Source organism: Astyanax mexicanus, chromosome 18 (genome assembly GCF_023375975.1).
Source record: "Astyanax mexicanus isolate ESR-SI-001 chromosome 18, AstMex3_surface, whole genome shotgun sequence".
Taxonomy (NCBI): domain Eukaryota; kingdom Metazoa; phylum Chordata; class Actinopteri; order Characiformes; family Acestrorhamphidae; genus Astyanax; species Astyanax mexicanus.
In genome coordinates, this window is record NC_064425.1 from 15,476,107 (window position 1) to 15,504,086 (window position 27,980).

Consider the following 27,980-nt stretch of genomic DNA (forward strand, 5'->3'; position numbering starts at 1 on the left):
GGAGGAGGAGGAGGAACCACGTGTGACAGCCGGCCGAGACTGGAGCTGTCCGTCCTTCTGATGGGAGCTAGTGTTTGTTTTCTCGCTGTGTCTGCATGCAGCTATAGCTCTGTACCTGTCTGACCGCCTCTCAGATCTAACACAGCTCCTGATTCCTGCAGCGGATCCCTGTAGTAGAAACACCTGACAACCCCGTTCTGCTGGAGAATCACAAATACACACCATGGTGAGCAAGACGGATGACATCCCGGCATCAGTGCCCAACTGCACGCCTGTGGATGATGTCGCAGAGGACGGAGAGACAGCCCTGAAGGAGCCCTGTCCCTGCGGTAGGTCTGCTTCATACCTGTGTAACTACATGTGTTCACTGACAGAGCTGCGATTAGATAAAGTAAAAGTCCTCTGTCATTAGTAACCTATAAGTTCACCTGTGTGTTAGTTAGCTAATGTTAGTTACAGGCATTAATTAGCTAGCTATAGGGAACAGTTACTTAATGGTAATATTTTACATTTACACCCTGTCATATGTTTGAGTCTACAAAGGCTCCACACTGAAGGACTGAGGCTCCCCTTACTGTTATGTATTCATGTAGCCACATTCACCTTAGTCAGTCACCTTAGCTTATACCTTAGCATCCATGCTAGCACAAATAGTCAGCTAGCTAACTTGCTAGCTAGCAGCTAAGCAGTGTGTGTAACTCTACCTAATTATTTTTACACTACGTTAAAACATATATCATATATATGTATACTTTCTGTCAGGCTTAAACTATTACACAAATAAATACATAACCAATTTAGCTAGCTAACAAGCTAATACAACACCTACAGCCTGGCTAGAGGTAGGGTAACGTTAGTTATACTGCTAGTGGTAAGTTAGGTGATTTGTTAAAAAATATATTTTTACTCTAACAGGCCAGGATTTTTGCCAATTGTCTGCCTGACAGTACACCACTAAATCTTGAGGATTTCTATTCAAGTATTACATAAAAAGCTTTCATGTTTGATAAACATTACTGAATAGCATTATTGTAATAGAAAATCTAAAAATGTATATTTTTTATATATTAAGTAAATCTGCTAATGTCAAAATATAATAAATAAAATCATAAAAGTTGCTCTTTCCTGAGCTTCATTTTAAAATTAATATTTTCTTGAATACAAATCAGTTTGTCCTCCAAATCCTTTTGCACTTCAATATTGTAAGGCGCTTTGGACAAAAGCGTCTGCCAAATGTAATGTAATGTAATGTAATGTATCACCTACACCTGTAGCCTGTGTACGGGACAAGGGGTAAATACCCCCAAATTTTCATGATTCACAGTAATTATCCTGATATGCAGACAAAATATATAGGAGTATGTTAAGCCACAGTATAAATACTCTATTAAACGTTGAAGCTAGCTAACTACACAGTATTTGTGTTCAAAATGTGCTGCTGCTTAGTATCCAATTGAACAGGACTAATTCAAGGATTCAAGGAGACTTTGTCATTAGCATCACATGTGGTACATGAGGTGGTGGAATGTAATTGTAATCTCATGGACCAGTTCAATGGTTTTATAAAATGAAATAAGATTGACATATAAAATAATTACACTAAACCTAATTTACTATGAAATTAGCTGTGTTTTGTTCTTTAATGACTCACAATATCACACAGTATGATAAAATAGTGTCACATTGCCCACATCTAGGTATAAAATTTCTAACATTAGTTAATCATGTAAACAAATGAACATTTGAACTTTTTTTTTAATGGGGAGGGAAGTGGCCATACATGCCTTAGCCTTGCCATAGTGAGGTAGCTGTTGGCTAACTACTTAGCAACTTGGCTAGATAGTTTACCACATACACTAGTATGTAGGTTAGCATATATAGCTAGGTTAGCACTATGAATGTAGATTGGTTAGCTACCCTAGCTCTTTAATAAGCCAGTCCTGTGCTGTTAAAAATACTTCAAAGTCTTAAACTCTCTTAAGCTCTATGTTGTGTATTGTTTACATATAAACATGGCCCACACATTCATGCACGGTTAATAGTAGGCTAACGGTTAATAAGGACAGGCTCTGCAGATGGGGGTCATGGGGGGGCTGTATGGGTGCCCAACTGGGACCAGAAAGTTTGTCCACAGGTTCCATGTTGGGCATACATAAGTCGGGTAATCAGGGTCAGTGATGCGAAGTGAAGAGGAGAAGAGGAGGGGTTGAACACTGGCACGGGTTTAAGCATGGGACCCATGTGAGATCTAATGATGGGAAGTAGCTACAAGTCCACTGAGAGCCCATGCCAAACTGGAAGGTCATGTAATGTTTATGATTTTAGTTTTCTGACTGAGACTAAAATTTAAAAATAGAAAATTGTGTAAATTGTTTTCACTTAGTACAGGATTTTCTTGTTTTTCCAGTTTTCTACTTTTTTGTTTCGCCCCCTCACAATCTGAAATGAAAAAAAAAATTAAACTGATGGAATATGGAACATTTAGAATTGAGTGAAGAGAAATTCAGGTTATGAGAGGCAGAAGTGGGGGGAAAAAATAATTAATTGATGAAGAATACACTGACCCACCTAAGCCTATGTTTCACCCATGTGAGCCCAATATAAGCACGTTGTCAGTTGTTTTTTTTTTTTAGGGAAGAAAAGTTAATGTAGTTAGACATGCCACTACACACAGCATGGTTAACTAACATACACATGCATCAATACATTAATAAGATGCATTAATAAATAATGAGTGTGAGGGAGAGCAAAGAAGAAAATACTTTTTTTTCCTTTCTTCTTTATATTTTTGTTATTATTCACATGTAATGGTTATAAACATTTGGGGGTTAAAACCAACCACATTAGCTGTATATGTGATGATGATGTGCATGTACGCGCACATGTTCTGTAACCGCGTGCAGCAACCAATGAACTGAAGGTCACCTTCATTGGGAGATACCAAGTGTGGAGCTGCCGATAGGGGCGTGTTCAGCTCTGCTTTCACTTAAAGAGCATATCTATCGGTTTGCTACGAATTGTATAAGACGTTTATAATAAATAAGAGTGTAATTTATGGTAAATAAAGCGTTTTACTTGCTGGTAGTGGGCACAGTTGGCGTGTATGCTCTGCGGGCTGTGTGTCCTCCTCCCCCCGTGTGGGGAAGCAGAGCTGGTCGGTAGCGCGACCGGGAAGCGGATGCTGTAGCACATGGAAAGTGTGTGTGTGTGTACCGCTGGAAGGTTATCGCTGCCTCTTACACACAGAGCGGACACTGTGGTAAGGGCTGTGCTTCACTTACAGACACACACAGCGTTAAATAGCACATAAACACACAGGGTATACTGGGGCGGCTGGTTCTCCGTCTGACGCCTGTAAGTTAACGCTATAGCTACAACTCTGAGATAGAAACATGTAGCGAGAGAGAGAGCTGGCCGGCTCCAGCCTCCAGTGTTACTTAACCCGGACCCTGAGAGAGCTGGACTGGGTTTATTTCAGCAGACTGAAGCTTTATAGTATCGCTTCAATCACTGTCTGTCAGGTCATTAATCATTTCAGCATAATCCAGGCATTTACCTGTAAACAAACGCTGCGCCCTAGAGCTCATACTGCCACACTACTAACCTAACTAGCTAACCGTGTGAGAAATGGCATTGAATAGTCATTAACAGTAGTATAACTACAAATCTGTTTAACTAAGTAGCTATAGTGTGAGTATTTAGAGTGTTGTGTGGTAGCTAACTCTATAGATTTACAAAAAAAAAAAAACGCGCTTAGTGTGTGGTAAAATAGTGCATTTTAGTGTTACTTGTCCATTTTTATTTTATTTGTTTGCATCAGAGCAACCCAAAACAAGCTGTAAACCTAACTATACTTGTTAACTTTCTTACGTTACATTAGTTATGTAAGTTATATTTAAATTGTAGTGGTAGTTTATTCTTTGTGTTTATGAAGATAGGTATGGAGTGCCTAAACTTGTTCTTTCAGTTTAACAAAAGCATTCCTTTAAGCTGAGAAAACAATTCCTTACATTGATGAAGCATGTTAGCATGTAATTAAATTGAGGGAACACCTTATTTAGCTCTATATTTTAGTTGGAGGACTGTTTAAAAAGAGGCCTGACTGCGTTATGTTGTCCAAATGAAAATCACTGTTTAAAGAAAGTAATGAAAATGAAAAAAGTTAAAACATTTATTTCATTAATAGAAAATAAAATGTAAATTGTATATGTGCACAATATGTAAAGTTATTTAATTTATTTTAAACATATTGTAAGGTTAATATAGTCTTTAAATTACTGGCATTGTGTCCCATGTGGCTTTGGTTGCTAAAAAGTTTACTTTACCTCTAGGTGTGCTAACCTTGCTGTCATTGCAGTCTCAAACTGAATAGAGATGCACAGGAAAAAAAAAATTGCTTAAACCTGAACTAAACAAAATGAAACATTTGTTCAATAGCCAATATTGAATATCAAAAATAGGTTTTCATAGGCTTTCATTTGTTATGTTACTTTTTAATCATTGCATTGTAACTTTAAATAATCTAAGCCTTACTTTTCCAAAGAAAAAGCATTTACTACTACAATTTTAAAATATTCATTGAACATTTTAACATTCTGGGAGACAAACCAACAGAGCACAATATTGTTTGGTATAATTTTTTTTTATTATTCTCATTTAAGTAATTTCCATAATCACCTATTTTTAATTTTATTTTATAAAATAATAGTATGTAGTATGAAAGTATGTGTTTAGAATGTGCTGTAATATGTCTTTTGTCTGTAGGCTCCAGTTCAGTTTCTTAGCTAGGGTCCAGCAGAGCTTTTCAGGCTTATGGTGGTGGGGGTTTCTTGATCAAGGTTACTGGACAGCTGCCCTTGTGGGTTTGCCTGTTAGTGAGGAAGTAGCAGGACTTGTCAGCTGGAGGTGTTTTGACAGTGGCTCTCTAGGCCCAGCAGATCAGGCCGGTCAGCGGGGGTCTGGCTTGCTGGCTGAAGTGTCAAGGCTACTTTTCTGCCAACTGAGAATGGCCTCTTAAGCACTCTTAGGACACTGTCCTCTCAGCTGAGCGTCTGGCAGATCATCCATTCTTAGGGAAATCCAGTTATTTTGTGACTTGGCTGTCAGTTTCTACCACTGCTTCTAGTGGACTTAACTCAGGTGTCGTTCCCTTTCAGAGGAATGTTGGCTGGCTTTTGTTGGATGCATTTAATTCAGAATATTTGCTTTAGTTTGTGTTTTAATCAGTATTTTTGTGTACTAAATGATATCCTTGATTTTATGCATATATATTATGTATGTTATGGTTTGAGTAAGAAGTGTTTTTTTTTTTTGTTTTTTGTTTTTTGTTTTTTTTAGATGACTGGTGGGGTAGATTAATTTGGGACATGCTGAGAATATTGGCCTTTGTTAAGATAATGTTCTTCGTGAGGCACTATGAGAGCCCTTACACTTTGACCCAGTGGTCAGAGTATCTCTTGTAGTTGGATCAGTTTGAGGTGCTCTAGGAGGCTGTGCTCTACCGGTGGAAAGCCAGTACCATGGCTACTCTCTGAATGATTTACTAATATACACTGTCCTGCTTGTTGCATGTTAACATTGAATAGTCTACTCAGGATTCTTTCTTTGGTCAGGTTTCTTCAGTTGGCAGTGTGGCTGCTGCAGATATCCAGAACTGTTGAACTGTCCCAGATGCCTGTTTTAAAGTGCTGCTTAGCAGGCCATCTGCTGAAGTGAGAGAAGTGGTGGGTTTAGGTTTAGAGTTAAACAACATTAATATTACCAAGCTAAAGGGTTTCCAATCTGATTTTGTTAGGGCTATGTTTGCAACATCAGTCTCTTTAAATTAGATTTCATGGGCATGCTTGTTCACATTACCTACAGGGATGGCAAATCTGATCTGAGCAAGGCTAATGTGCTGTATAATGTTTGGAAAAATTGTTTCAGGATGTTGGAAGAACTGGCGACTTACTTTAAAACATGCATGGTCACCATCAGGGATATTCAGATAATCATGCTTATACTGTTTTTACATTATTAGAAATTTAAAGGCAGTTTCCCCAACAAGGTTTAGGCATAGTTTTGAAATACATAGCATTCTGTATGGAGATTTCCTATTGAAAGACAAAATTTAGTCTAGTGCTAGGCTCAATCCCTGTCTGGGAAACTGCATGTCCAAATGATGTTTTAGCTTGGACTTCCAAACTAAAATAGAAACATTTATATTTAAGAAATGTTCTTTGCTAATATATCAATGAATCAATCTTGTTTTATTGTTATTTTAAATAAATGCTAAGCATTAGTGGTCAGAACAGCTGGACTTCACCCAGATCACAGACACAGAATTGAAGGGCATGTAAATTGCCCCTGGAGTTGTGCAACATGGAGATGCAGTTACCCCACGCACACTTTGCTATAATTTTAAAGCCAACTAGGCTTGCTTACAGTTTACACAATTGAACCATTTCAGTGCTGTCACATTACTTTAGAAATACAAATACTTAAACAGCATAGAATACCTGTTTTTTTTTTTTTTGTTTTTTACAAAAAAGGTTTTGAAAAAGTGGCATTGTTTTCAGCTTAGCTTTAAAAGTGTACAGTGATGAATGAAGAACAAGGTGATTTGGATAAGAGTGAAATTAGGACACTCTAAGGGAGTGGCTGATCTATCTCTTTTAAATCCCCCCTTTAAAGAGGTGGAGATGGAGCCTTCCGTAACTGTCTCTGAAGTTTTAAAACAATTGGTTCTGCATGTATTCTTGAAACTTGAGATACACATCACAGTGTTTAAAAACACGTTTTTTTATGAGCATAAATTTAAGGACATAAAAAAAGAAAGACTATAAAATCTGCAACACTACTATCTATTCAAATTGGACTAGGTATACTCTGTAGTGAAACATGCAGTTTTGAAAGAAAATATTGTGTTGTGTAGTATATAGTGCTGGGCGAGACAACCTCAAATCAGTACCACGATTAATGAATGATAATTTTAATTTTAGTTTTAAGGAAGATTGTACATAAGCACATGAACAAGTTACTTTTATTACATGGACAGAATTGTTGATTAGAGGTACTAAATGTCAGTTTTGATTACTTTTTTTGGGTTATTTTCCTAGCCCTAGTAGTACTTATGCTGCTGCCCCATCAGTTCTGGAGAAATCACAGGTTCCTTCGGGCACCAGGTTTCACTTTTTTTTTTTTCCTTTTTTTTTGGATTTTTGGAACCAGTGTTTAGTTCAATTCAATTCAGTTTTGTTTTATTCATATGGTGTGGTCAAAAGATGTCACAAAGCAGCTTTACAGAGAAAATGTTACAGTGAAGAATATATTTTTGTTACATTCCTAGAAAGTAGATTTTTTTCATATTACTCCAAATATTTTAGTGATGTTTGTCTGTCCTTCTCTCAGTCTGAAACATGGTTCATTACCAAATCAGTTTGATTTACCCCTCTGAGGTCCTCCATGCAAGGAGATGTGTGCTGTTGCTACAGCAGCCCTGACACTGATTACCTTGAAAGCAGCCAAGGACAAACTAGCAGTTGTCTGAAAGCAAACAGGAGGCCTTTGCTGGCCCAGACTGGGTTCTGGCAGAAACAGTTGCTGTAACGTGCCCTGAAAAAAGGTTCAATTTGACTCTCCAGCCTGTTAGCTTTGTTCAGTGTTTCTGTGTGTGACAAACCTGCATGCAGAACAAACTGGATTAAAAGGCTGCAGATTGGAGTGAGAGATATTGCAGCATTGGTGGGCTACAGTCAGCTGTAGAGCATGACTGGAATGTTCACCCTCTCCAGATCAGCTGGTGCCGTTGCTGTTGCTGTTGCGGTTGCTGTGGCATTCTGTGTGACTGCTTTGAGAGCTCAGCAGAGGCTAAATTGTGCACAGTGAATGAGGTGTGATGGGACTGTGCTTGTGCTTTTTACCCGACCAGCTTGAAGTACCAGGTGCACTGGTAGTACCTGTGCTGTAAATACATTGGTTTCTAAGAACATGTATGGCTAGGGTGTAGGGTTGTATGGAAATTCTTAAATTGGTGTAGAACCTTTGGTGTATGTGTGCCAAGTAAGAGCTTCTGGTTGAACATTTCCGAGCGTGATGTTGGGAGGGACTGACCCACAGTAGACATGCCTCGTTGCATGTAGAAATGTTAAACCTGTGTTTTTAATATAATCTCACCACACGGCATTTGGTCAGCTATAAACTGAATTAAAGCCACACAGAGATCATGAAAAGCCACAGTAGGTCACAAGACTTGAATTATGTATGTGCATATCTAATAGTTTATTTTAATTTTACCTCATTTTCCACACAATTTGGAAGGACAGTTACCCAATCCCTGTTTAAACCTCTTTAAATTAACTCCCTAGAAATGCCACCAACAGCAAATTTGCTGAGAGGAAAGTGCAGCTTAGATGCAACTAATAACAGACACCTATGCTGATCAACATCACACTAGTAGATGAAAGAGCACCATCTCCCCACCCCTGAAAGTGCATGGCCGATTGTGTTTTCTGTCTCCGGCTGCTGATAGCAACAGCATGATCAAACCAGTCATCGTAGGATCATAGTGGCAATGCATTAATCTGAGCAGTTAGAGCCCTCACAATTATCTTTTATCTTTTATTTTTGTGTGTATGCTATTAACAAGTTTAGTGTTAATGCAGAATCACCAAATTACAACTGTTTTTTACAGTGGATTTATCAGCAACTAGAATTATTATTTTTTTTTAATAAACACCAAGAAAGACGGCCAGTCTTGATGATAAACAAACAAATGCTAAGTTACAGCATCTATTGGTACTATTCTAGCCCTGTACAGCTCATATCTTTCTGCTCAAGAACTGTTTTTGAAGAGACCTTTTATCGCTTTGGATTCAAACTTAAATAATTGTAAAATGTTTCAAACAAATGTTTCAGTAGGGGAGGCAGAATAAACACCTTACACCATAATTTTAATTATTTTAATTTTTATATTTTTTCTACTCTCTGGTCCACAGGGCACAGTGCAGCTGCGGTCGTAATGAACGGGAACGCAGGGCACGACCAAGCCGAAGAGGCCGAGTCTAAACAGGACGGCAGCGGCGATGCTGACCCTAGCGACGACGCCAATGAACAGGAAGTAATTGTAATTCAGGACACTGGCTTCACTGTGAAGATTCAGGCACCTGGCACTGAGCCCTTCGACCTGCAGGTATGTTAGCCATGGTCTTGCACTGTCTGTCTGTAGAGTAGTCGATTTCTAGAGATGCATGTCTCTAAAAAACTTTGCCCTTTTTTTTTTTTTGTTCTTTTTCAGGTCTCTCCACAGGAGATGGTGCAGGAAATACACCAGGTCCTGATGGATCGTGAGGACACCTGCCATCGCACCTGCTTCTCCCTGCAGCTAGATGGCAATGTGCTGGACAACTTTGCAGAGCTAAAGTCCATCGAGGGCCTTCAAGAGGGGTCCCTACTCAAGGTGGTAGAAGGTATGTTTCATAGATGGTGGTTACCTGCTTTAGTCCTGTATTGCTTCAAAACCTTGTAGTCCTCTTGTGCGTTCTGTTCGAAACATGCATTCAACTCATGAATAGCTCGGAAATTAGGTTGTTTATTAGATATATTGAATCAGATGTTTTGAAGCAGAAAATACACAGTTTTAAAGCAACAGTCCGTAATAAATGCAAACGAATGTGTGAAGTGGCTACAGGTGTCCAATTTCCAAAACACTTGATTGGGTCTGCCCTAACCTTTCCTCCACAGACACAAGTTGAACAGAAACACGAAGTTCATGCGGGTTACCAGATTGACACACACTGTAGCTGATCACTGAATCTATACATTTGTGTCCAAAATGCATGGCTCTATTACGCTAGTGGTGGTTGTCAATTATTCAGCAATGGTTAGCAATCTTATTGAAGCTTAGTGATTACATGTTCAGCAGAGGAATAGCCAACTCGCCTCTTTCAATCACTGTAGCACACAGTTTGCGTGTCGTTGTCTATACCTGGCAACCCGGAGTGTGGAAATAGGACAGAGGTAATGGCAGTGGGCAGAGGCTACATCCCACACAGGTTATTTTGACGTGCTTCACAGTTCAAATGAGAAAATACTGATTGAAGCTCTGCTGTCAAGAGCTGCTAGTGCTTAAACTCAGCATGTTTCCTTAATATCTGATGATAAATCATTATCATGTTATGTTTTAATACAGATAATATAATCCTTAATGATTCTTACACCAGCAATAAACGTTGTACACACATTGATTCTGTTTACTTTCACTTTGCAGAACCCTATACAGTTCGCGAGGCTCGCATTCACGTTCGCCACATCAGAGACCTGTTGAAGAGTTTGGATCCCTCTGATTCCTACAATGGAGTGGACTGCAACTCTTTGTCTTTCCTCAGTGTCTTCACAGATGGAGATCTGGGAGGTGTGTGTTGAATAATATTTATGCGCTTGTAGAAAAAATACTATTACAAAGACTTTAAAAAAAAATATTTATTGCGTTCCTTCTTCTACAGATAGTGGCAAACGCAAAAAGAAAGGTAGTGAACTTGAGCAGATCGACTGCACTCCTCCCGAACACATTCTGCCTGGCAGCAAAGACCGTCCCCTTGTACCTCTCCAGCCACAGAACAAAGACTGGAAGGTGAGTACCAGCAGCCATGTTTTGTGGATCTACACAGCAGTGCCGTGTTTATTCTTTTCAGAACACAATAGATAGAATATAGTGTCTAAAGACCTTGACATGAAACTTAAGTACACACAGGCTAAAATGAACAGGTGTGCACCTTTTTTGTTTCCATTTAGTCAGTGCTGGGGTGGGTGAGCTACCAGCATAAATGAATACCAGCATAAGATTGTTCCATGATCTACTAGATTGAATCTAGAAATGGAAAGTGTGCTTTCCTTTGTTGGTTTAGTCAGTTTACTACCTTATTGCAAACTGTTTTTTAAAGCTGAAAATGTGGGCTGTATAGTGTTAGTATAGTAATGTTTAGGTGCTTAAGCTTGGATGACTTAAACTTATCCTTTGTTTGTTAACCAAAGGAATGTCTGCATTTCTCTGTGTATATCAATCACATGCTATGTATTGTGGCTTCTTGTGATGTAAATATGGCTTTAAGTTAGTTAGTAATGTAGTTGGTTTTAAATATTTTGGCATGTTGATGCATTAAACTGTGCTTTGAGTCAGTGGCTGCAACTGGAAAACATGCCTGAAAAAGTGCATAGATATGGTAAAAACCAGGTTGTGAGTCATTACATCTAATTTTTCTGTGTCCATCTTTTTTAAATAAAGCCCTTTTCAGAGTTTTGTAATTGCTATTTTAATGAGGTTTCATAAAATTGTGAAGCAAATGCAACAATAAATTATGTAATATACAAAATATATGCAGCAGCAACACTGATTCATTACTGTTGCTTGGTCCATAAAGGTTTATTTAACGTATCTGTTGGATTCATATTGGGACATATTAATTTTAGTTCATTTCTCTCTTTCCTACCAATAACGCATGGTGTTCTCTACAGCCACTGCAGTGCCTGAAGGTCCTCACAATGAGTGGTTGGAACCCTCCACCTGGCAACAGAAAGATGCACGGAGACCTTATGTACTTGTTCATTGTGACTGTAGAAGAGAGGCACGTCAGCATCACTGCCTCCACCCGCGGATTCTACCTCAACCAGTGAGTGCACACAGATCTTACTGCTTACAGGCATTGTCCTTAAGTATTTTTAAATATTAAAATTATGTTTTGTATATTTTTATAGTCAAGCCCTTCTATATTTACACTACCAGGTGCCTGAAATAATGTTTTCTTAGTAAGTGTAACTGTAATTTGTAACTATTTTAGGTCTACCACCTACACTTTCAACCCTAAGCCTGCCAACCCCAGTTTCCTGAGCCACTCTCTGGTAGAACTACTGAGCCAGATCAGCCCGGCCTTTAAGAAGAACTTCACTGCCCTGCAAAAGAAGAGGTAACGACTATTTATAAATGTTTATAAATGCAAAACCACCAGGCTAAAGAACTCCTTCTTCCCCCCTGCTACCAGACTCTTGAACCTATCTTAGAAATAACCATTGACCTTACTCTCTACACGTTTACATTTCAAGGACATTTTACAGAGGCACATGCTCACTTTACTGCATTTTTTTTAATTGCACTACTGAACTTTTTGCACTTTATTCATATTCCACTGCTGTAGATAACTGTACTTACTTGTAAATAATATCCATAACACATTACTGTTTTCATGTATATATTTCCATCCTGGATATAAATTAACACCAATTTAATATTTATATTTAGTTAGTTTATTCTTTCTTTATTGTGTATTTTCTGCTTTTATGTTTATGCGGCATACTTGGGGAGGAGCAAAGAAAGAATTTAATTGTACGAGGAAACTTGTTTCTTACTGTTAACATGACAATAAACTCTTTGAATCTTGAATTCCATTCCAATACAAACCCCCAACTAAAATTAAATATTACCCATTAAGCAGTACTGGTTGTGACTCTTTGTCCTTACTGTTTTTGACTGAAGTTGAATTATTTAGGTTAAATAATTGAAACTGATTGTGCTTCAGAGTACAAAGACATCCATTCGAAAGAATAGCCACACCATTCCAGGTGTACAGCTGGACTGCTCCACAGATTGATCATGCCATGGACTGTGTGAGGGCAGAGGATGCCTATACCTCCCGTTTGGGTTATGAGGAACACATTCCTGGCCAGGTAGGTTGTGAATTATTCTTGTCCTTTGCATACCCTTATGAACTACATGGGCAAATGTGTTGGGACATGTACTTATTAATCTTTAATACCGTTTATTATCAGAACTAAAGTGTATTCTGCCTATTGAAGGCTGTCTTCTAGATACTGTTTTGTAAAGATTGTATTGCATTTAGCAGTTAGAGTTTTAGTGGGATTGTTGGATGTTCGTTGACCACCACCCAACTCATCCCAAAAGTATTTGATTAATGAAGCCTCTGTTCTTCTAAAAAGGACAGTTTTGCTTCTCTGTAGCTCAAAGCTTCTGAGCTTAATGCTCCTCTAGCCCACATCTGGCATTAGGCATGGTGTCAATTGGTTAATGTTCCTCTTGCCCCAGGGATTTCTATTCTATTGACTGTAGTTTTCTACAGGGACTAGACAAGCTGTGTGTTGTATGCCTTCTGCCCATCTCTGTCAGCAATGGGTGCAACTTACAGTAGATAAATGCATTTATTAGAAGGGGTTTCCACAAACCTTTAGAGATACAGTACAAAGGCAGTTTCTTAGATAGAGGTTAAGCATAGTCCTAGACTACACATTTCTTTTCAATTTAAAATCTTCATTCAACATCTTCATTCCTATGTAAGAGACAGTTTAATAGTGTATGCCACCCTTTTAACAGTTTTCTGTCTTTCACCATACTAGACCAGAGACTGGAACGAGGAGCTGCAGACTACTAGAGAACTCGCTCGCAAGAACCTTCCTGAGCGATTGCTGAGGGAGCGAGCCATTTTCAAGGTAGGTTTACACAGATCAGGTTAAAAGTGTAGGATTTTAACTGTGTACCTTGAGTTTTGGGCCCTTTCTAATTTCTGTACCTCTACCCCTTGTTTTCAAGCATAACCCTCCCCCTAGGAACAGTTACAAAGGGAAGGGGTCAAATACGTCCCCTAAAAATTGTGATAGCTCTTCAAGAACCAGATATAGCTGTAGGAATGGAGCGTTAAAGTTTAGCAACCTAGCTACTGGTTAACTCTAGGAATTATTGTATATCTTTAGAAAGGGGGCAGGTAGAGCCTCTGTGATGGGAAGCTGAAAAAGCTTTTATTTTCTGTTCCACCGTAAATGCTGCAGCCTCTATTCGGCACCTTTTAAGGTAGAACACTAAAGTTAGCTAGCTAGCTAACGAGACATTCCACTAGCGATTATGTTTTTTGATTATTATTAAGCAAATGGCCATAAAACATTGAAACTACCAACTATATTAATGTATAGTGGTTATTATCATTTTTAACAAGGAAAATATCCAAAATTGTTTGTGTTTCTTTGGTCGCTTGTGCCGCTATCTTGCCAGTGATTCTCAGTCCTCTGGTTTTAGTGTACCTTTACCCCTCCAGCCTTACAAGAATTGGGATACCCAACCCCTAAACGTGCACACAGAGTGGTAGGGCCAAGGAGTAAAATGGAATTGAACCTTTTAGTCAAACCTGAATTGTTTCTTCTGCAGGTTCATAGTGATTTTGCTGCAGCTGCCACACGTGGAGCCATGGCTGTGATCGACGGCAATGTCATGGCCATTAACCCTGGAGAGGAGACCCGCATGCAGATGTTCATCTGGAACAACATCTTCTTCAGCTTGGGCTTTGACGTAAGGGATCATTACAAAGAGCTTGGCGGAGATGCTGCGGCTCATGCTGCTCCCACCAATGACCTTAACGGTGTGAGGGCGTATGGGGCTGTGGACGTTGAAGGTCTCTACACACTGGGCACTGTGGTGGTGGATTACAGGGGCTACCGTGTAACTGCCCAGTCCATCATCCCTGGAATCCTGGAACGTGAGCAGGAGCAGAGCGTCATCTATGGATCCATCGACTTCGGGAAGACTGTGATGTCCCACCCAAAATACCTGGAGCTGCTGGAGAAGACCAGTCGGCCTCTGAAGGTACAGCGTCACGCTGTCCTGAATGAGAAGGACTCTGCTGTAGAGCTCTGCTCATCTGTGGAGTGTAAGGGCATCATCGGCAACGACGGCCGCCACTACATCCTGGATCTTCTCCGCACTTTCCCTCCTGACCTCAACTTCCTGCCTGTGGAAGGGGAGGAGCTAAGCCCTGAGAGCCAGAAGCAGGGATTCCCTCGACAGCACCGCCACCGCCTGGCTTGCCTGCGCCAGGAGCTCATCGAAGCCTTTGTAGAGCATAGGTATGCCCTCACCTGCTCAGTTCCTAAATATTGAATTAACATGGCTACATTCACATTGCCAGATTAAAATCTAATTTAATTTGACCTTATCTAAAGTGTGGTCTACGCAGTTCAAAAAATCTGATTTTAAAAAATCACCTTCATATCTGGTCCTGTATTTGATGCCAGTCACATAATAAACATAATAAAGTGTATTGCAAACCTTTTAATCAATGATTTATCAAAGTTTGGCTAGACATATTAGACATGCCCTATTCAGTGCCATAAAAAGGTTGACACATTCGGAATAAATTATTAAACATGCTTCAGCTTGGAGAATAGGAAGAGTATAAATGACAAATTAGTCACATGGGAATACTTTTTTTTTTTTTTTTTTTTTTTTTTTTGTCGCTGGAAATCAAAATTCACACTGACCCTATTTTTAGTTTTTATTTATTCAGTAGGCAGATATAATCTGCCTTTTGAATCTCAATTCTGTTTTACAATTCTTCAGTACATAGTTCATTATTTTCTTAATGGCATTTGATCACGGATATCTGATTAAATATGTCTATCTTAATATATTGGAGAAATAAATGTTGCAATGCCAGCTTTCCCTAACATCATGGAGGCCTAGTATAAGTTTTGTTTCTCAACTAAACAAAACTTAATGGGCTACAGGGTAAAAAAATAACTATTGTGACTGTTTTATCAACTTGCTGATAGCATTGTGAGGCAGCTACCCTTTTAACTATGCGTTAACTGTTTGTGACCCAAAGGTATCTCCTTTTCATGAAGATGGCAGCACTCCAGCTAATGCAGCAAAAAGCCAACAAAGAAAGTAAGACTGCAGCCTTGCCTGAGAGCATCACTGCTGAGACTGTGTCTGATAGCAAGCCAGCAGCGGCTCCAGAGGCCTCTGAAGCTGCAGCCCCAGCCTTTGACTCGCCGACCTCCTCAGAATCTACGCTGACGCCTGAGGACACAGCGGACTCTGCTTCAGAGACCTCAGCTACAGAAAACTCCGCAGCTCCCACAGCAACCACCAACGGTACACACGAACTCACACTTCCAGAGAGCCAGAACGGAGGCTGTGACAGTCCTCTGGAGGGTAAGGAGGCTGATGAAACTATACCAGGACTAGCTCAGGCTAAAGAGCTGGCTGAGTCTTTAGCCACAGACGATGGATCCGGTATTGGTACGTCTCTTAAACAAAAGCCAAGCGTGAGCCGTGGGAAACAGGAGCATACAGCTAGCTGGGATCTGCTTAGAGAACTCTTAGTTGGCATACATATGTTTTGTTGGTCTTTGGGTTGTGTTTCCTTTACCGTTGTCTGTAGAGCTTTTCTGACACCTCCTGGTGGTAATTAGGTATCTCTTAGGTATTTCTCAGCTAGTCTAGGTGCTCCTGTTCTCCCTCTCTCTCTCTAAGGCACATACTAGGAGAGATTACATCTCCATAATTGGCATGATAACAATGAGTTCCAATGAGTTCCAGTTATTCTCATCTTTAATTACCCCAAAATTTCACCTGCACGCTCTCACTCTCTGTCCCTTTTTAATGCAGCTAAAATTTTTATTGAACTTAATCTGAGAAGGATTGACTTGTGATGTGATGAATTAACTACTGGTGGTGGTGGTGGTGATGGGGCTACATAACCAAAGTTTTGATTGCTGCTAATCATTATGCGTAGTATAAGCTAATCATTTCAGCTGACTGGTTTAATTGAGTCTTCGGTAATTAAAGATCCGTTGGTGGTGCTATGTTTGTGATTCACAAAAAAAATAAAAAATAAAAATAAAGGTGCTTCAAATGGTTTCATAGAAATGTTTGTAATTTGCATCCAGACATGTCTATCTGGATATATATGGGGTAATGATTTGTCCTCAAAAAAAGAAACCACAGAGGTTTATGGATACTTCTGTATTATGGAATACAGAGTCTTATAATATTTGTTATAGGTCAGTATTAATATATATATTCTTCTTTGTAATTCTGAAATCAAATCCTATCCTAGTGTGGATGTTGTGGTTTTATGATGTGTGTAGTTTGCTATATAAGAAGTAAATGTTTGAGATTCATGCAAAAACATGAGGCTCCGTTTACCCTGTTCACACTACAGTAATATAAATGGAGTGCTTGAAGAGTGCTTAGAAAACACCCTGGTTTTATTGAAGAAATTGTTTCATGTAAAAAAAATAAAATCCACCCAGATGCATATGGGTTTTGTAGACCTTTAGAAAAAACATTTGTGTAATAGAGTGTGAAGATCGTTTTAAAGCTTCACGTGAAGTCCCCTTTGAAGCACCTTTATCCAGGTTTCTGTTTTTTTTTTTTAATATGTATTTCTGCTGTGTTGACCTAGGCCTGCTTTGATCTGGTATGTGTGTATGTTTGTGTGCTGTAAACAGACCCCAAAAGTCGAGAAGTTGTCCTCAATGCCTGCAAAGCCGTGGGCTCAATCAGCAACACTTCCTTTGACATTCGCTTCAACCCAGATATCTTCTCCCCAGGTATGCAGCATTAAATTTATATAGGATATGTATATTTCTGGTACAGGTAGCTGTAGCAATCCATTCTTTTGTGTTCTAGGTGTGCGTTTCCCAGAAGACAGTGCAGAGGACATCCAGAAGCAGAAGCAGCTTCTGAAAGATGCTGCAGCCTTCCTGGTTTCCTGTCAAATTCCCTCCTTGGTGAGTGGTTTGTTCGTAAAGTTTTTGGGGGGGGAAATATTGAGCAACCTTGTTGGATGAGGGATGCTAGTTATGAAAATAACTGTGGTTGAATACCAATCAGTCATAAGTGTTCTGGCATGTAATGAGCACTAGATCAGATTGTGTTTCGTGCCAACATATGCTTCATGTGTTTTAAACATCTTTCATCTTGTAGTCTCAAAGTGGAAAGGGCAGCAGTGTATTTAGGCACAATGCATTAATTAGTATACAATCAATAATTTAAATATATTTAGAGTATCATTTCAAACCTAGACTTTCTTATTGGTATAGTGGTAGATGTATGTATGTATGTGTGTGTATATATATTATATATATATATATATATATATATATATATATATATAATTGGGATTTTTTTTTTTAAACCTAGTTTTGAACTATTTCTTTGTCATCTATAGTTTGATTTTTAGTAAGGGGGGGGGATCAATTGTAATCGAAATCGGATTATTTTTGAAAAAATCGAATATTATTTTTTTTAGGCCATAATCGGCCAGCACTAGTGGTAGTAGTCTACCTGTAGAGTTATACACAGTAGTAGCCATTTCAGTGAAGCACACCACTAGTTACGATGCATATGTTGATGCCTGTGAAAGGATATGTTATACATTTCAAGAATATCTTGACATTTCAGTGTCAAATTGTTTTAAGGAACTTTCTTTATGAATTAGTAAACAATAATCTGTTATATGAATATTAATTGTGTGTGTGTTTTTGTTTAGATAAAGGACTGTTTAGATCACACTGCCCTACCAATGGATGGAGCCACAATGACTGAGGCCCTCCATCAGCGAGGCATCAATGTGCGCTACCTTGGCAATGTGCTGGAGTTTGTGGACAAGATGCCAGCCAAACCACAGCTGGAGCATGTCTATGTAAGTTAAACTGCTATCCACCGAATCAGATCATCTTTCTGTAATTCAGTAGTACTGGTATACATATATACTGATATGCTTTTTTTCCCCACTTTGCAGAGAATTGGAATCACTGAGCTGATCACCAGATGTACAAAGCATATTTTTAAGACCTACCTCCAGGTGAGCCCTTAATTACAGTGAATGTAATGACCTTTCCTGTTCCAGTTTCTTACATTAGGCAAACATTTCTCATTGTGTGTATGTGTCCATATTGTAGGGTGTGGAGCTCTCAGCCCTGTCTGCTGCTGTAAGCCACTTCCTGAACTGTTTCCTGAGCTCGTTCCCCGATGCGGTGGCCCACCTGCCTGCAGATGAACTGGTATCGCGCAAGAAGAACAAGAAAAGGCGGAATAGAGTGCCGGGGGGAGGAGATAACACGGCCTGGGCAAGCCTGACCCCCAGTGAGCTGTGGAAAAACATTGCTTCTGAGGCCCTCAGTTACTATCACTTCACTCTACAATGGTGAGGAGCTATGTGGAAGATTATATAGAAGTATGTAGACTATGTAATCTTAGTGGATCCTCCAGGTTTGCTTGCTCTCCCTATTAATTGAATTCAGAAAGGTCATAAACCAGATATTTCACCCTCAAAAAAAACAACTCCAGGGGGTTGTACAAAAATAGAGCTGATAAACCTACTGAGTGTGGGGAAAGACCCATCATCACATAACTGTTGGACGTACCTCACTTGCTGTCTCACTCCCAATAAAAGTGTATTTAAATCAATATCCTGATTTAGAATATATGATTTGGGGATGTCAGCTAAACTGACAACTAGAGGGTTTTTTTGTTCTTATTGTCCCCACCCCCTTCTCTTCCCCCCCCCCCCTTACATTGCAAATTAACAGATACAGAACAGAATTATTTCAAAATTTGTTTTTATTATTAATTTTTTTTTATTATTATTTTTTTAAACTACTGCAGTATATGATATCATATTGCCCAACCATAGACTTAGCAAAAATTATCTCTAATTATTTTTACTCTTAGAGCTATTTTTACATGTTGTGAAAAAAACTGTTTTCTTTTGGCAGTGAGAGTGTGGACCAGGCAGTGGAGAAATACGGCCTGCAGAAAATCACCCTCCTGAGGGAAATCTCGGTCAAAGCTGGCATCCAGGTAGTGGCCGTATTGATCTTCCAGTAACTTCTCTGTGCTTGTAGTGAGTCTGTAATAACACGCTGTTTTCTGCTGTCTGTGCAGATCCTGATAAAAGAATACAACTTCGATAGCCGCCACAAGCCCGCCTTCACTGAGGAAGACATCCTGAACATCTTCCCAGTTGTAAAGCATGTCAACCCCAAAGCCTCTGATGCCTTCCACTTCTTCCAGAGCGGGCAGGCTAAGGTCCAGCAAGGTAATGGAACTGCTAAATAAAGTCGATTCGAGATCAGACGTGTTTTCTGTTACTGAGAGAGACATGTTTTCTAATATAAACATAGCACAAAATGTAAGAGTTTGTGTTTGATAGATTATTTCTTTGTTTTAGAAATGCTTCTTGGCAATATGTCTTATACTGCTGGAAAGTCTGTTAATTTCTTTTTTTACATGGGACTGTGTTTTTAAGGAACATGTATTTTTGGGATGAGCAGCAGAGCTGAGTATGTGGGTTGCGCCAATAAAAAAAATCGTCAAATCTTCTCTGCCAGTGCCAAACAGCTTATTTAGCCGTTGCTATTGACACTTGTTTAGAGCTTTTGGTTCCCCCAGGTGCTGTGAGAACATGTGAGCATGAGCTCTGCTACAGTGGTCAGTAGGTTCTGGATGCCACGCTTGACTGATCTGGATAGGGCCCGTGCGATAGGCCAACTTCCAGCTGGTGTTCCACAAAACCAAGTTGCAACATTTATTTGGAGTGAGTCCCAAAAATCATCTCCAAATTGAAGGCTAAGTTCAATTTAACGTGGGCATCCCAAGAAGATGACACCCCAAGAAGATCATCAACCAGATCAACGGCAAATGAGTCAGTGGCAAACTAAGCTGGATTTGGCCATTTTTGTTTTTAATGGGCACAGCCCACAATACTCAGCCCTGCTGCTCATCCCACAAATGCATGTTTCTTAAAAATGTGGCTTCATTTAAAATGGAAATTAACAGGCTTTCCAACAGTATAAGATGTATTGCTAAATAAATGATCTACAATAATGTCCTTATTTTTGTGCTATGTGTAGTACAGTGCTTCCATGAGTCCAGGAAAACCTAGGAATTTAGAGACCATTTTTATAGTCATGGACACACCTGTGTAAGTTCAGGTGGTCAGACAAAGAGTTTGCCTGTTTAGCTCCTGATGTTTTGTTGATTTAAATGTTGTAATTCTGAATGGTTATTTGGACAGATAGTCCTTAAATCCCATTAAAAGTAATATTAAAGTGCCCATCGCAAACCAATACAATTCAAACAAGGGAGGGTTTGCTTTTTACTTCTTACAGAAATTATTTGCATTTAGTACTGTGTGTTTGCCTGTTGTGAAACGTTTCTTAAAACGAGTAGAACCCCTGAAAGTGTATTAGAGATTGATGGCAGGCCAGGCTTTATTTCCTCTAGGTATTTTGTATATCATGGAGTAACCACATAACTAACATGGATAGGCAAAGAAGGATTTTTACAAGACCTTGTAGAGTCAAATGTATTTACATATTTTGTCTTTAAGCCATGATGTATTGTGATGTATATGTATTGGTTGCTAAATGGCTTTACCCTGTGCCTTTAGGTTTCCTTAAAGAAGGCTGTGAACTCATTAACGAAGCCTTGAACCTCTTTAACAACGTGTATGGAGCCATGCACGTGGAGATCTGTGCCTGTCTGCGCCTGCTGGCCCGTCTCAACTACATCATTGGAGACCATCCTGAGGTATGGTGTATATACAAATATTGAGAGTTTATTATAGACTGTGCTTATTTAAATTTGCCAAAGCACTGACAATTCTCTTGTTACAGGCCCTCAGTAACCAACAGAAGGCTGTTCTGATGAGTGAGAGAGTGCTGGGTATAGAACATCCCAACACTATTCAAGAATATGTAAGTGCCCTGTCAGAAATGCTGATTTAAGTACTGGGTTTTGAGTAAGCCTTGAGTTAAACCATTAATAAAGATCAAACTTTTGATTGTTAGCAGTATTCAGGCATAGAAATTGAAATATTAAAGAGTTTTAAATAAATTAAACATAAATAAAATTATTTTTGTGCTTTTTATGCCTTTGTTTCTTTGCTAAATAAACACAATCATGAGTATGGAGTTCAGCAGAAAAAAATAAGCTGATAATGATTTTGAGTATGGTTTAAATCTAGCCTAAAAATGGCCCTCCTATAAATATTGAGTTTAAATGAAATCTGTGTACATAAGCAATCTTTTCTTTCCTCAGACCTCAGAATTTCCCATGTAGCAACATTTTCCTTTGTTTTTTTTTTTATAGATGCACTTGGCGCTGTACTGCTTTGCCAACGGCCAGCTGTCCACTGCCCTGAAACTGCTATACCGTGCCCGCTATCTCATGCTAATGGTGTGTGGGGAGGACCATCCTGAGATGGCTCTACTAGATGTAAGATTATTAGACAGGGCTATTCCTACAGATTTATCTCCATTGTTCTATTGTGTATTTCTTCAGTGTTGATTATGCTTATGCAAACTGAAGACACTTTTATATCTATTCTCTGTCTCTTGACATTCTTCACTTCTCTGCTATAGAGCAATATTGGTCTGGTGCTACATGGAGTGATGGAGTATGATCTGTCTCTACGCTTCCTTGAAAATGCCTTGTCCATTAACTCCAAATACCATGGTCCCCGATCCCTCAAAGTTGCACTCAGGTGGGTATTAAAACATGCATTTTAACTGGCTTTTCTCTTTAACAGGACTTATTCCTGTAATCTAAAAACAACTATCTGAGTTAAATTATGCTAAACCTGGAATCTCCTCTTGTTGTTCTTTGTGTTTTTGTGCAGTCATCACCTGGTGGCCCGAGTGTATGAAAGCAAGGCTGAGTTCCGCTCCGCCCTACAGCATGAGAAGGAGGGCTACACCATCTACAAGAACCAGGTAACCCCTCCCTCACATAGTTGGACACAAAACCAAAGTCAAAAACGTTAATGATGTAGCATCTGTGAAGCTTGTAGCCGGCTGTATGGAATTAAGCAATGGTTGGGGAGTCTGGTTAACCCAGAGGAGTGTTATCATATTAGCTGCATTCTAAAGCCTAGGTAGCAAGTGTAGTAAGGTGGGTCTTTGGGGGAAAACTGCCATCAACTAGGATAAGGGTAAAGAATTTGGATTAGATACTGGATTTATGGAGTATAGTTAAACATGTAGCTAATAATCCATTTTATTTGTATTACACTTTACATTTGAAAGTCAACATGCTAGAGAGTACGACTGGACTTATAAAACATTAAAAGATGAGCGGGAGGTCGCAGGTTCGAACCCCCGCTCGTGCAGCTTTGCCATCAAGCTGCCGGTGCTCAGAGGGAGCAAAATTGACTATGCTCCCTCTGGGGTGGGTAGATGGCGCTCTCTCCCCATCACACTTAAGGTGGCGCTGGGCGGCACGAGGTGTCTGTGAGCGGATGAATCGGAACCTGGCCGCAGTGCTTTCCTCCGAGCTCGCTAGCTGCTCAGGCAATGATTCATCCGCAGCAGCTTGAAAAAAGGGGTGATTGACTTCACACGTGTCAGAGGAGGCGTGTGCTCGTCCACATCCTCCGAAAGTCACAGGCGTCACCGGTGATGGGGACGCACAAAGGGGTGGGACAATTGGATATCCAAATAAGGAGAAAATGGGAAAAAATCTGAAAAAAAAATAAAAAAAGAGCCAAAAGGTAACATAGACATGACTGCACTCTAAAACACTCGCATTCATTTACAAAACTGTGCCAATAAATGTGCCAATCTTTTTTCATGTGGCTGGGTCAGACTCTTTCTCGAAGATGAATACATATAAGTAAACACTGTCTTTGTAGGTTGGTGAAGCCCATGAGAAGACAAAGGAGAGTTCTGACTACCTGAAGTACCTCACTCAGCAGGCTGTGGCATTACAAAGAACCATGAATGAGATCTACAAGAATGGTTCCAACGCTAGCATCATGCCTCTCAAAGTATGTTGCCATTCTGTATATATATATATATATATATATATATATATATATATATATATATATATATATATATATATATATATATATATATATATATATATATATACATACATATACACACACACAATCTCCAGTGTTGGCTCACAGTGCTAGATAACATCTAATTTTTCTTTTGGTCTTTTAGTTTACAGCTCCAAGCATGGCCAGTGTTCTGGAGCAGCTCAATATCATCAACGGCATCATCTTTATTCCTCTCAGGTAGGCTGCTTGGCTGGGTTGTTGCTAGGTATTAAAATATTGTTTCCTGGAGAATCCTAATGACTTAGTTAACTAAGACACTGACCCTCTATGTCAGGGGTAATGCTGCTTAGCTATCAGCAGCCGGAGTCTGAGAGAGCACAATTGGCTTTGCTCTCTCCCCTCATCACTCTAATTGTAATGCTGACCGACACATCAGTCATCTGGGGATAGGGCCTATAGAGTGTCCAGTGATGCTGCATTGGCAGCAGTTCGAAAAGAGCTGGTGGTTGACCAGGTGGATGCTTGTGCTCGTCTTTGCCTTTGCCTAGTGTTGGGAGTATTACAGGCGATTGGGAGGTAGTACAAGTGCATGCTTGGGTGGCTTGATTTTAGCTTAGCAGAATGTGTCTGTCTGGTGTTAAAAAGAAACACTGTGTAATTGTGAGCAATGTCTTGCAGCCAAAAGGACCTAGAGAACCTGAAGGCCGAGGTGCAGCGCCGGCAGCAGCTGCAGGACTCTGGGAAGATTGAGGAACAACAGGAGGACGGTCAGCTCGCGCTTGACGACAAGATACCTGTTGACGATTAACCCCACACCCACCACCCCTGCCAGGGGAGGCCATGATGCAACAGCCATCTGCTTGAACCTGTGGACCTGAGAACTAAGCTGTGTAATTTAAAATGAGTATATTTGAGCTTAAAGGGAGGGGAGGGCCAGGGACCGGGACAGGCAGGGAGGGAGATGTACAAACGAGCAGGACAGAGCGTCACAAAGACAGCGGAACCAGCGTTTAACACGGGCGGTCTGAGGGCCATGAGATACCATGGCCTACTTGAGGAGAGAACGGAGAGAAAACCAAGATTTTACTGAGATTTTTCTGCCTGTGTGAGTGTGGATGTTTGTAAAGCGAGAGGTGACTGAGGATGACCATGACATTGTATACCAGAGCCTTATTCATTCTTCCATCTTCCATCCATTCATCCATCTGTCTGTTCATCTAAACATCCATCCATGCATTTATTTGTTGGTTCATTTGTTTGTTCATCCAGCTATCCTTCCATGCATCACCCATCTCCCAGCCCAGCCAGCCAGCCCTCCTATTCTCATCTATTCACATCTCCTCATCCAGGACTTCCACCATTTTTTCCCTAAACCCAGCATGGGTAAAACAAAAACCCACCTTTTCCCCCTATATCCTTCTCCCATCTCCAAACACCACTCCCAGCACACAAACCTGTCTGAAAACTCAGGTGACTTCTACACTGCACTAAACAAGATCGGGACAAATTTGCCGCTAAATTCAGAGCAGAAAGATACCCAAGAAACCCAATGGAGGCTTTAGAAAGTGCGCATTACGGTCTGCAAGGCTTAAAGACCTATTACAACCATTGATCCTCATGTATCCAATACAGTTGACATTTATTTCTGTGGTTTACCCAGAGTCGTGGCTGCTGTGTCTATACAACTCTGCAGATAATGTACAAATGTGTGTTCCCAGCCCGGCTTTTTAGATTGAGAACACTTGCTGTGTAAAGGAAACCAAGATTATCTTTTGATGATCTCTTTGTAAAAATTGAATGGGGATGGGGAATTAAGTCATTTTATATTCTTCATATATCTGTTTAATTTAAGCCATGACTGTTTTATACAGATATATATATGGATATGATATAACATGGAAAGATGGTACATGTTCATCCATCTGTGGGGGATTTTGATGACAGAATTGTAATTTAACTGATCAAGAATTGCAGATTCAAATTGTTCAAAGCTTCAAATTGATCTATAGACTCTCGATGATAAATAGTACTAGCAGTGCAGTTTTTTTGTGTGTGTTCTTTGTTTTATTATAGTAGTGCAGAGAGATATTCTGAGAGGATGAGCTCATTCTTCTTCTACTACTATACACTACTATTACTTCAGCTGCTGTAACAATCATTATTAGCAGGAAGACTATTGTGAACTTGAAGCTTAGAGGAGCATACAGTAGTAATTGGTCCCTCAGCATGGCAGATGATCTGCCATTTAATGTACTGTAGTGAGTTACGTAATGAACCCACTCAGCATATCTGATCTATTGGACTTTCTTTGGATGGTGGTTCAGTATAGCTTTCTGTCCATTTTTCTCCCCAGCAGTAGACACTGACTTTTCACATGTTCCCTGTTATCTCTTGCCAGTATTTAGTGCACTTTCTTTCCGCTGCTGTTACCATCCAGTACCACTAGATAAAAAGGGGTGGGGTGAGAGTCGTTGCTTTTTTTTTAATGTAATGTACCAAAAATGAAAAAAAGTGGACAGGGTTGTGTTTGCTTGTATAAATGCTGTATGGGTGGGCTTGACCCTCCAAACCCAAGTTCAACTTGTTGCTGTGTTTGAGTATGACTGAGTATGTATGATTGAATGTGTTTTAAAGCAATAGAAATGCTGGATCTGGCCTTTTTTATGGTTCTGCTGTGGCCTGCCTGCTGCACCTAGATCCAAGACAGACTGGTACACACATGTTTTTTTTTTTTTTTTTCTTTTTTTTTTAGGTTCCTGTTAAAAGTTCAAAGTTGTGGGTTGTTAAAAATATATATGGGGAAGAAGATACTGTTCCACGCTCATAATCTGTTCATATTCCTCCTGCTCATGCACAAAAACACAGAGCATGTTCTAATGTGTGCCTATCTGTGCTTTGTATTGAAACCAGGCTCGTATTGTCTTTCTATGCCTTTCTATGTCTTTGAAAGGGATTGAAAAAGTCCTGTGTTCCCTTCCTTTGGCCTGCCAGTGACTGTGGAGGAGATGCACACATAATTTACTGGCAAGTCTCCAGTGGCAGTACACTCAGTCACCACTAAGAGGTGCTCTAGTCTAGTCATTCATTGGCAAATTATTTCATTGTTAAAGAAAATAATAAAGTCGGTTTATGATGGAGTACAAAGCTACCATATCATATTTACTAGCTTTAAAACTGTCAGTACAGGTGATCTCAAGCTGATGTTCACCAGGCTTTGTGTTCTAATAATTAAATGCTGATACTAGTTCTTTCTGAATGTTGTAAATGGCTGGACAATATTGAACAATCATCAGATCTCCTTTATGTAACTGCATAGATAGATAGCTCCATGTGTAAACATATCTAAATATCTGATTGGATGTACTAATCACACTTCTTTCATGGTGTTATCAGTTCAACAGCAAAGGAATTCTTTCCTTTTTTTCTCTCTTTTTCAGTGGTGTGAGTTCTTGCATGACAAACCAGTTTATGTCATCTAGATATTAAGCACCGACTGGTTCAGATTCAGATTTTGTATGTAGGGAAAGAGGGTGCAATATATGACATGAAGTAATGTAGCGTTTTTTTGGATTACAGTTTTAAACTGGAAATATCTGTCTTTTGCAGATACTGAGCTTACCCTGAGCTTTGTTGTATAACCCTTCAGACTAACTACCGGTAGTCTCCTCCTGTGTTTTATTCACAAAAATGTGAATATCTCTCTTTTGTGAAAGTTTGACCATAATATAAAAACATTGTGTTTCTTTTTTGTTTTTGAAACTCCAAAGGAACAAAGAAGCAAAGAAAAAAAATCATTGCACAAATGCATTTGAAGATTTTCCTTCTCCTTCAGTCTGCTTCCTCCCAATTAACATAACAGAACCTCTCTCCACCTTCCTTCTCTGGCACAGCTTTCGTATGTTTGCTCACACGGCTATGATCTGGTGTTAGCCCAAAGCTCAGCCATAAAGCTGTCACAACAGCAGCTGTCATCCAAGAGTCCAGCAGTCAGTCAGTCAGCATGATGGTACACTGCGTCCCGGATGGAAGGCCTGTCTGGTGTGGGACGCAGCCAGCAGCGTCTGTCTGTTCAGTCCACCTCAGCGTCACCTGCTGTCAAATGTACACATAACATAACCATACCTCTTGGTGTGTGTGGGAGCTGAGGAGATGTTTTTTTATTATAATTTTTTCTCTCTTCTTTGCAAGATTTGTCTGGCCCTTTGTGTGTCTGCTTTTTCTTTTCTCTTGTTTTCTTTGATGTGGTCTCTGTCTGTTGCTGCCCATAAATAACAATCTAATTATTTTTGATCTGAGTATGCTTTTGTAATAAAAAATAATTAAAGAAACTAGCAAATAACAGATGGTTTGAGTTGTAGATCTGTGTTT

General features: G+C 39.7%; 1 protein-coding gene across 3 annotated transcripts; it reads left to right on the forward strand.

Moving 5' to 3' along the window:
• cluha (clustered mitochondria (cluA/CLU1) homolog a) lies at positions 1-27,957 on the forward strand. 3 transcript variants are annotated; one of them, XM_022670712.2, is made up of 26 exons: positions 1-329; positions 8,976-9,169; positions 9,275-9,446; positions 10,247-10,390; positions 10,482-10,609; positions 11,491-11,645; positions 11,814-11,939; positions 12,549-12,696; positions 13,381-13,473; positions 14,183-14,877; positions 15,636-16,054; positions 17,269-17,370; positions 17,450-17,550; positions 18,312-18,464; positions 18,564-18,626; positions 18,724-18,968; positions 19,540-19,624; positions 19,709-19,862; positions 21,216-21,355; positions 21,442-21,522; positions 21,917-22,042; positions 22,189-22,310; positions 22,446-22,539; positions 23,457-23,591; positions 23,776-23,849; positions 24,291-27,957. In XM_022670712.2, exons 1-26 carry the CDS (start codon positions 224-226, stop codon positions 24,418-24,420), a joined length of 4,185 nt encoding a protein of 1,394 aa, XP_022526433.1. In that variant the 5' UTR covers positions 1-223; the 3' UTR covers positions 24,421-27,957. The 3 variants fall into 3 exon arrangements, with proteins under 3 accessions (XP_022526433.1, XP_022526435.1, XP_022526437.1); XM_022670714.2 differs by having other exon boundaries at positions 15,636-15,967; XM_022670716.2 differs by lacking the exon at positions 1-329 and adding an exon at positions 3,180-3,259.
• Positions 27,958-27,980: the final 23 nt, after the last annotated feature.

Bases quoted from the DNA above. Each gene is read 5' to 3' on its own strand.
- cluha (XM_022670712.2), top strand. From the start codon at position 224: ATGGTGAGCAAGACGGATGACATCCCGGCATCAGTGCCCAACTGCACG. The intron at 11,940-12,548 runs GTAACGACTATT...ATTGTGCTTCAG, and splicing joins ACTGCCCTGCAAAAGAAGAG to AGTACAAAGACATCCATTCG. The intron at 23,592-23,775 runs GTATGTTGCCAT...TTGGTCTTTTAG, and splicing joins CTAGCATCATGCCTCTCAAA to TTTACAGCTCCAAGCATGGC.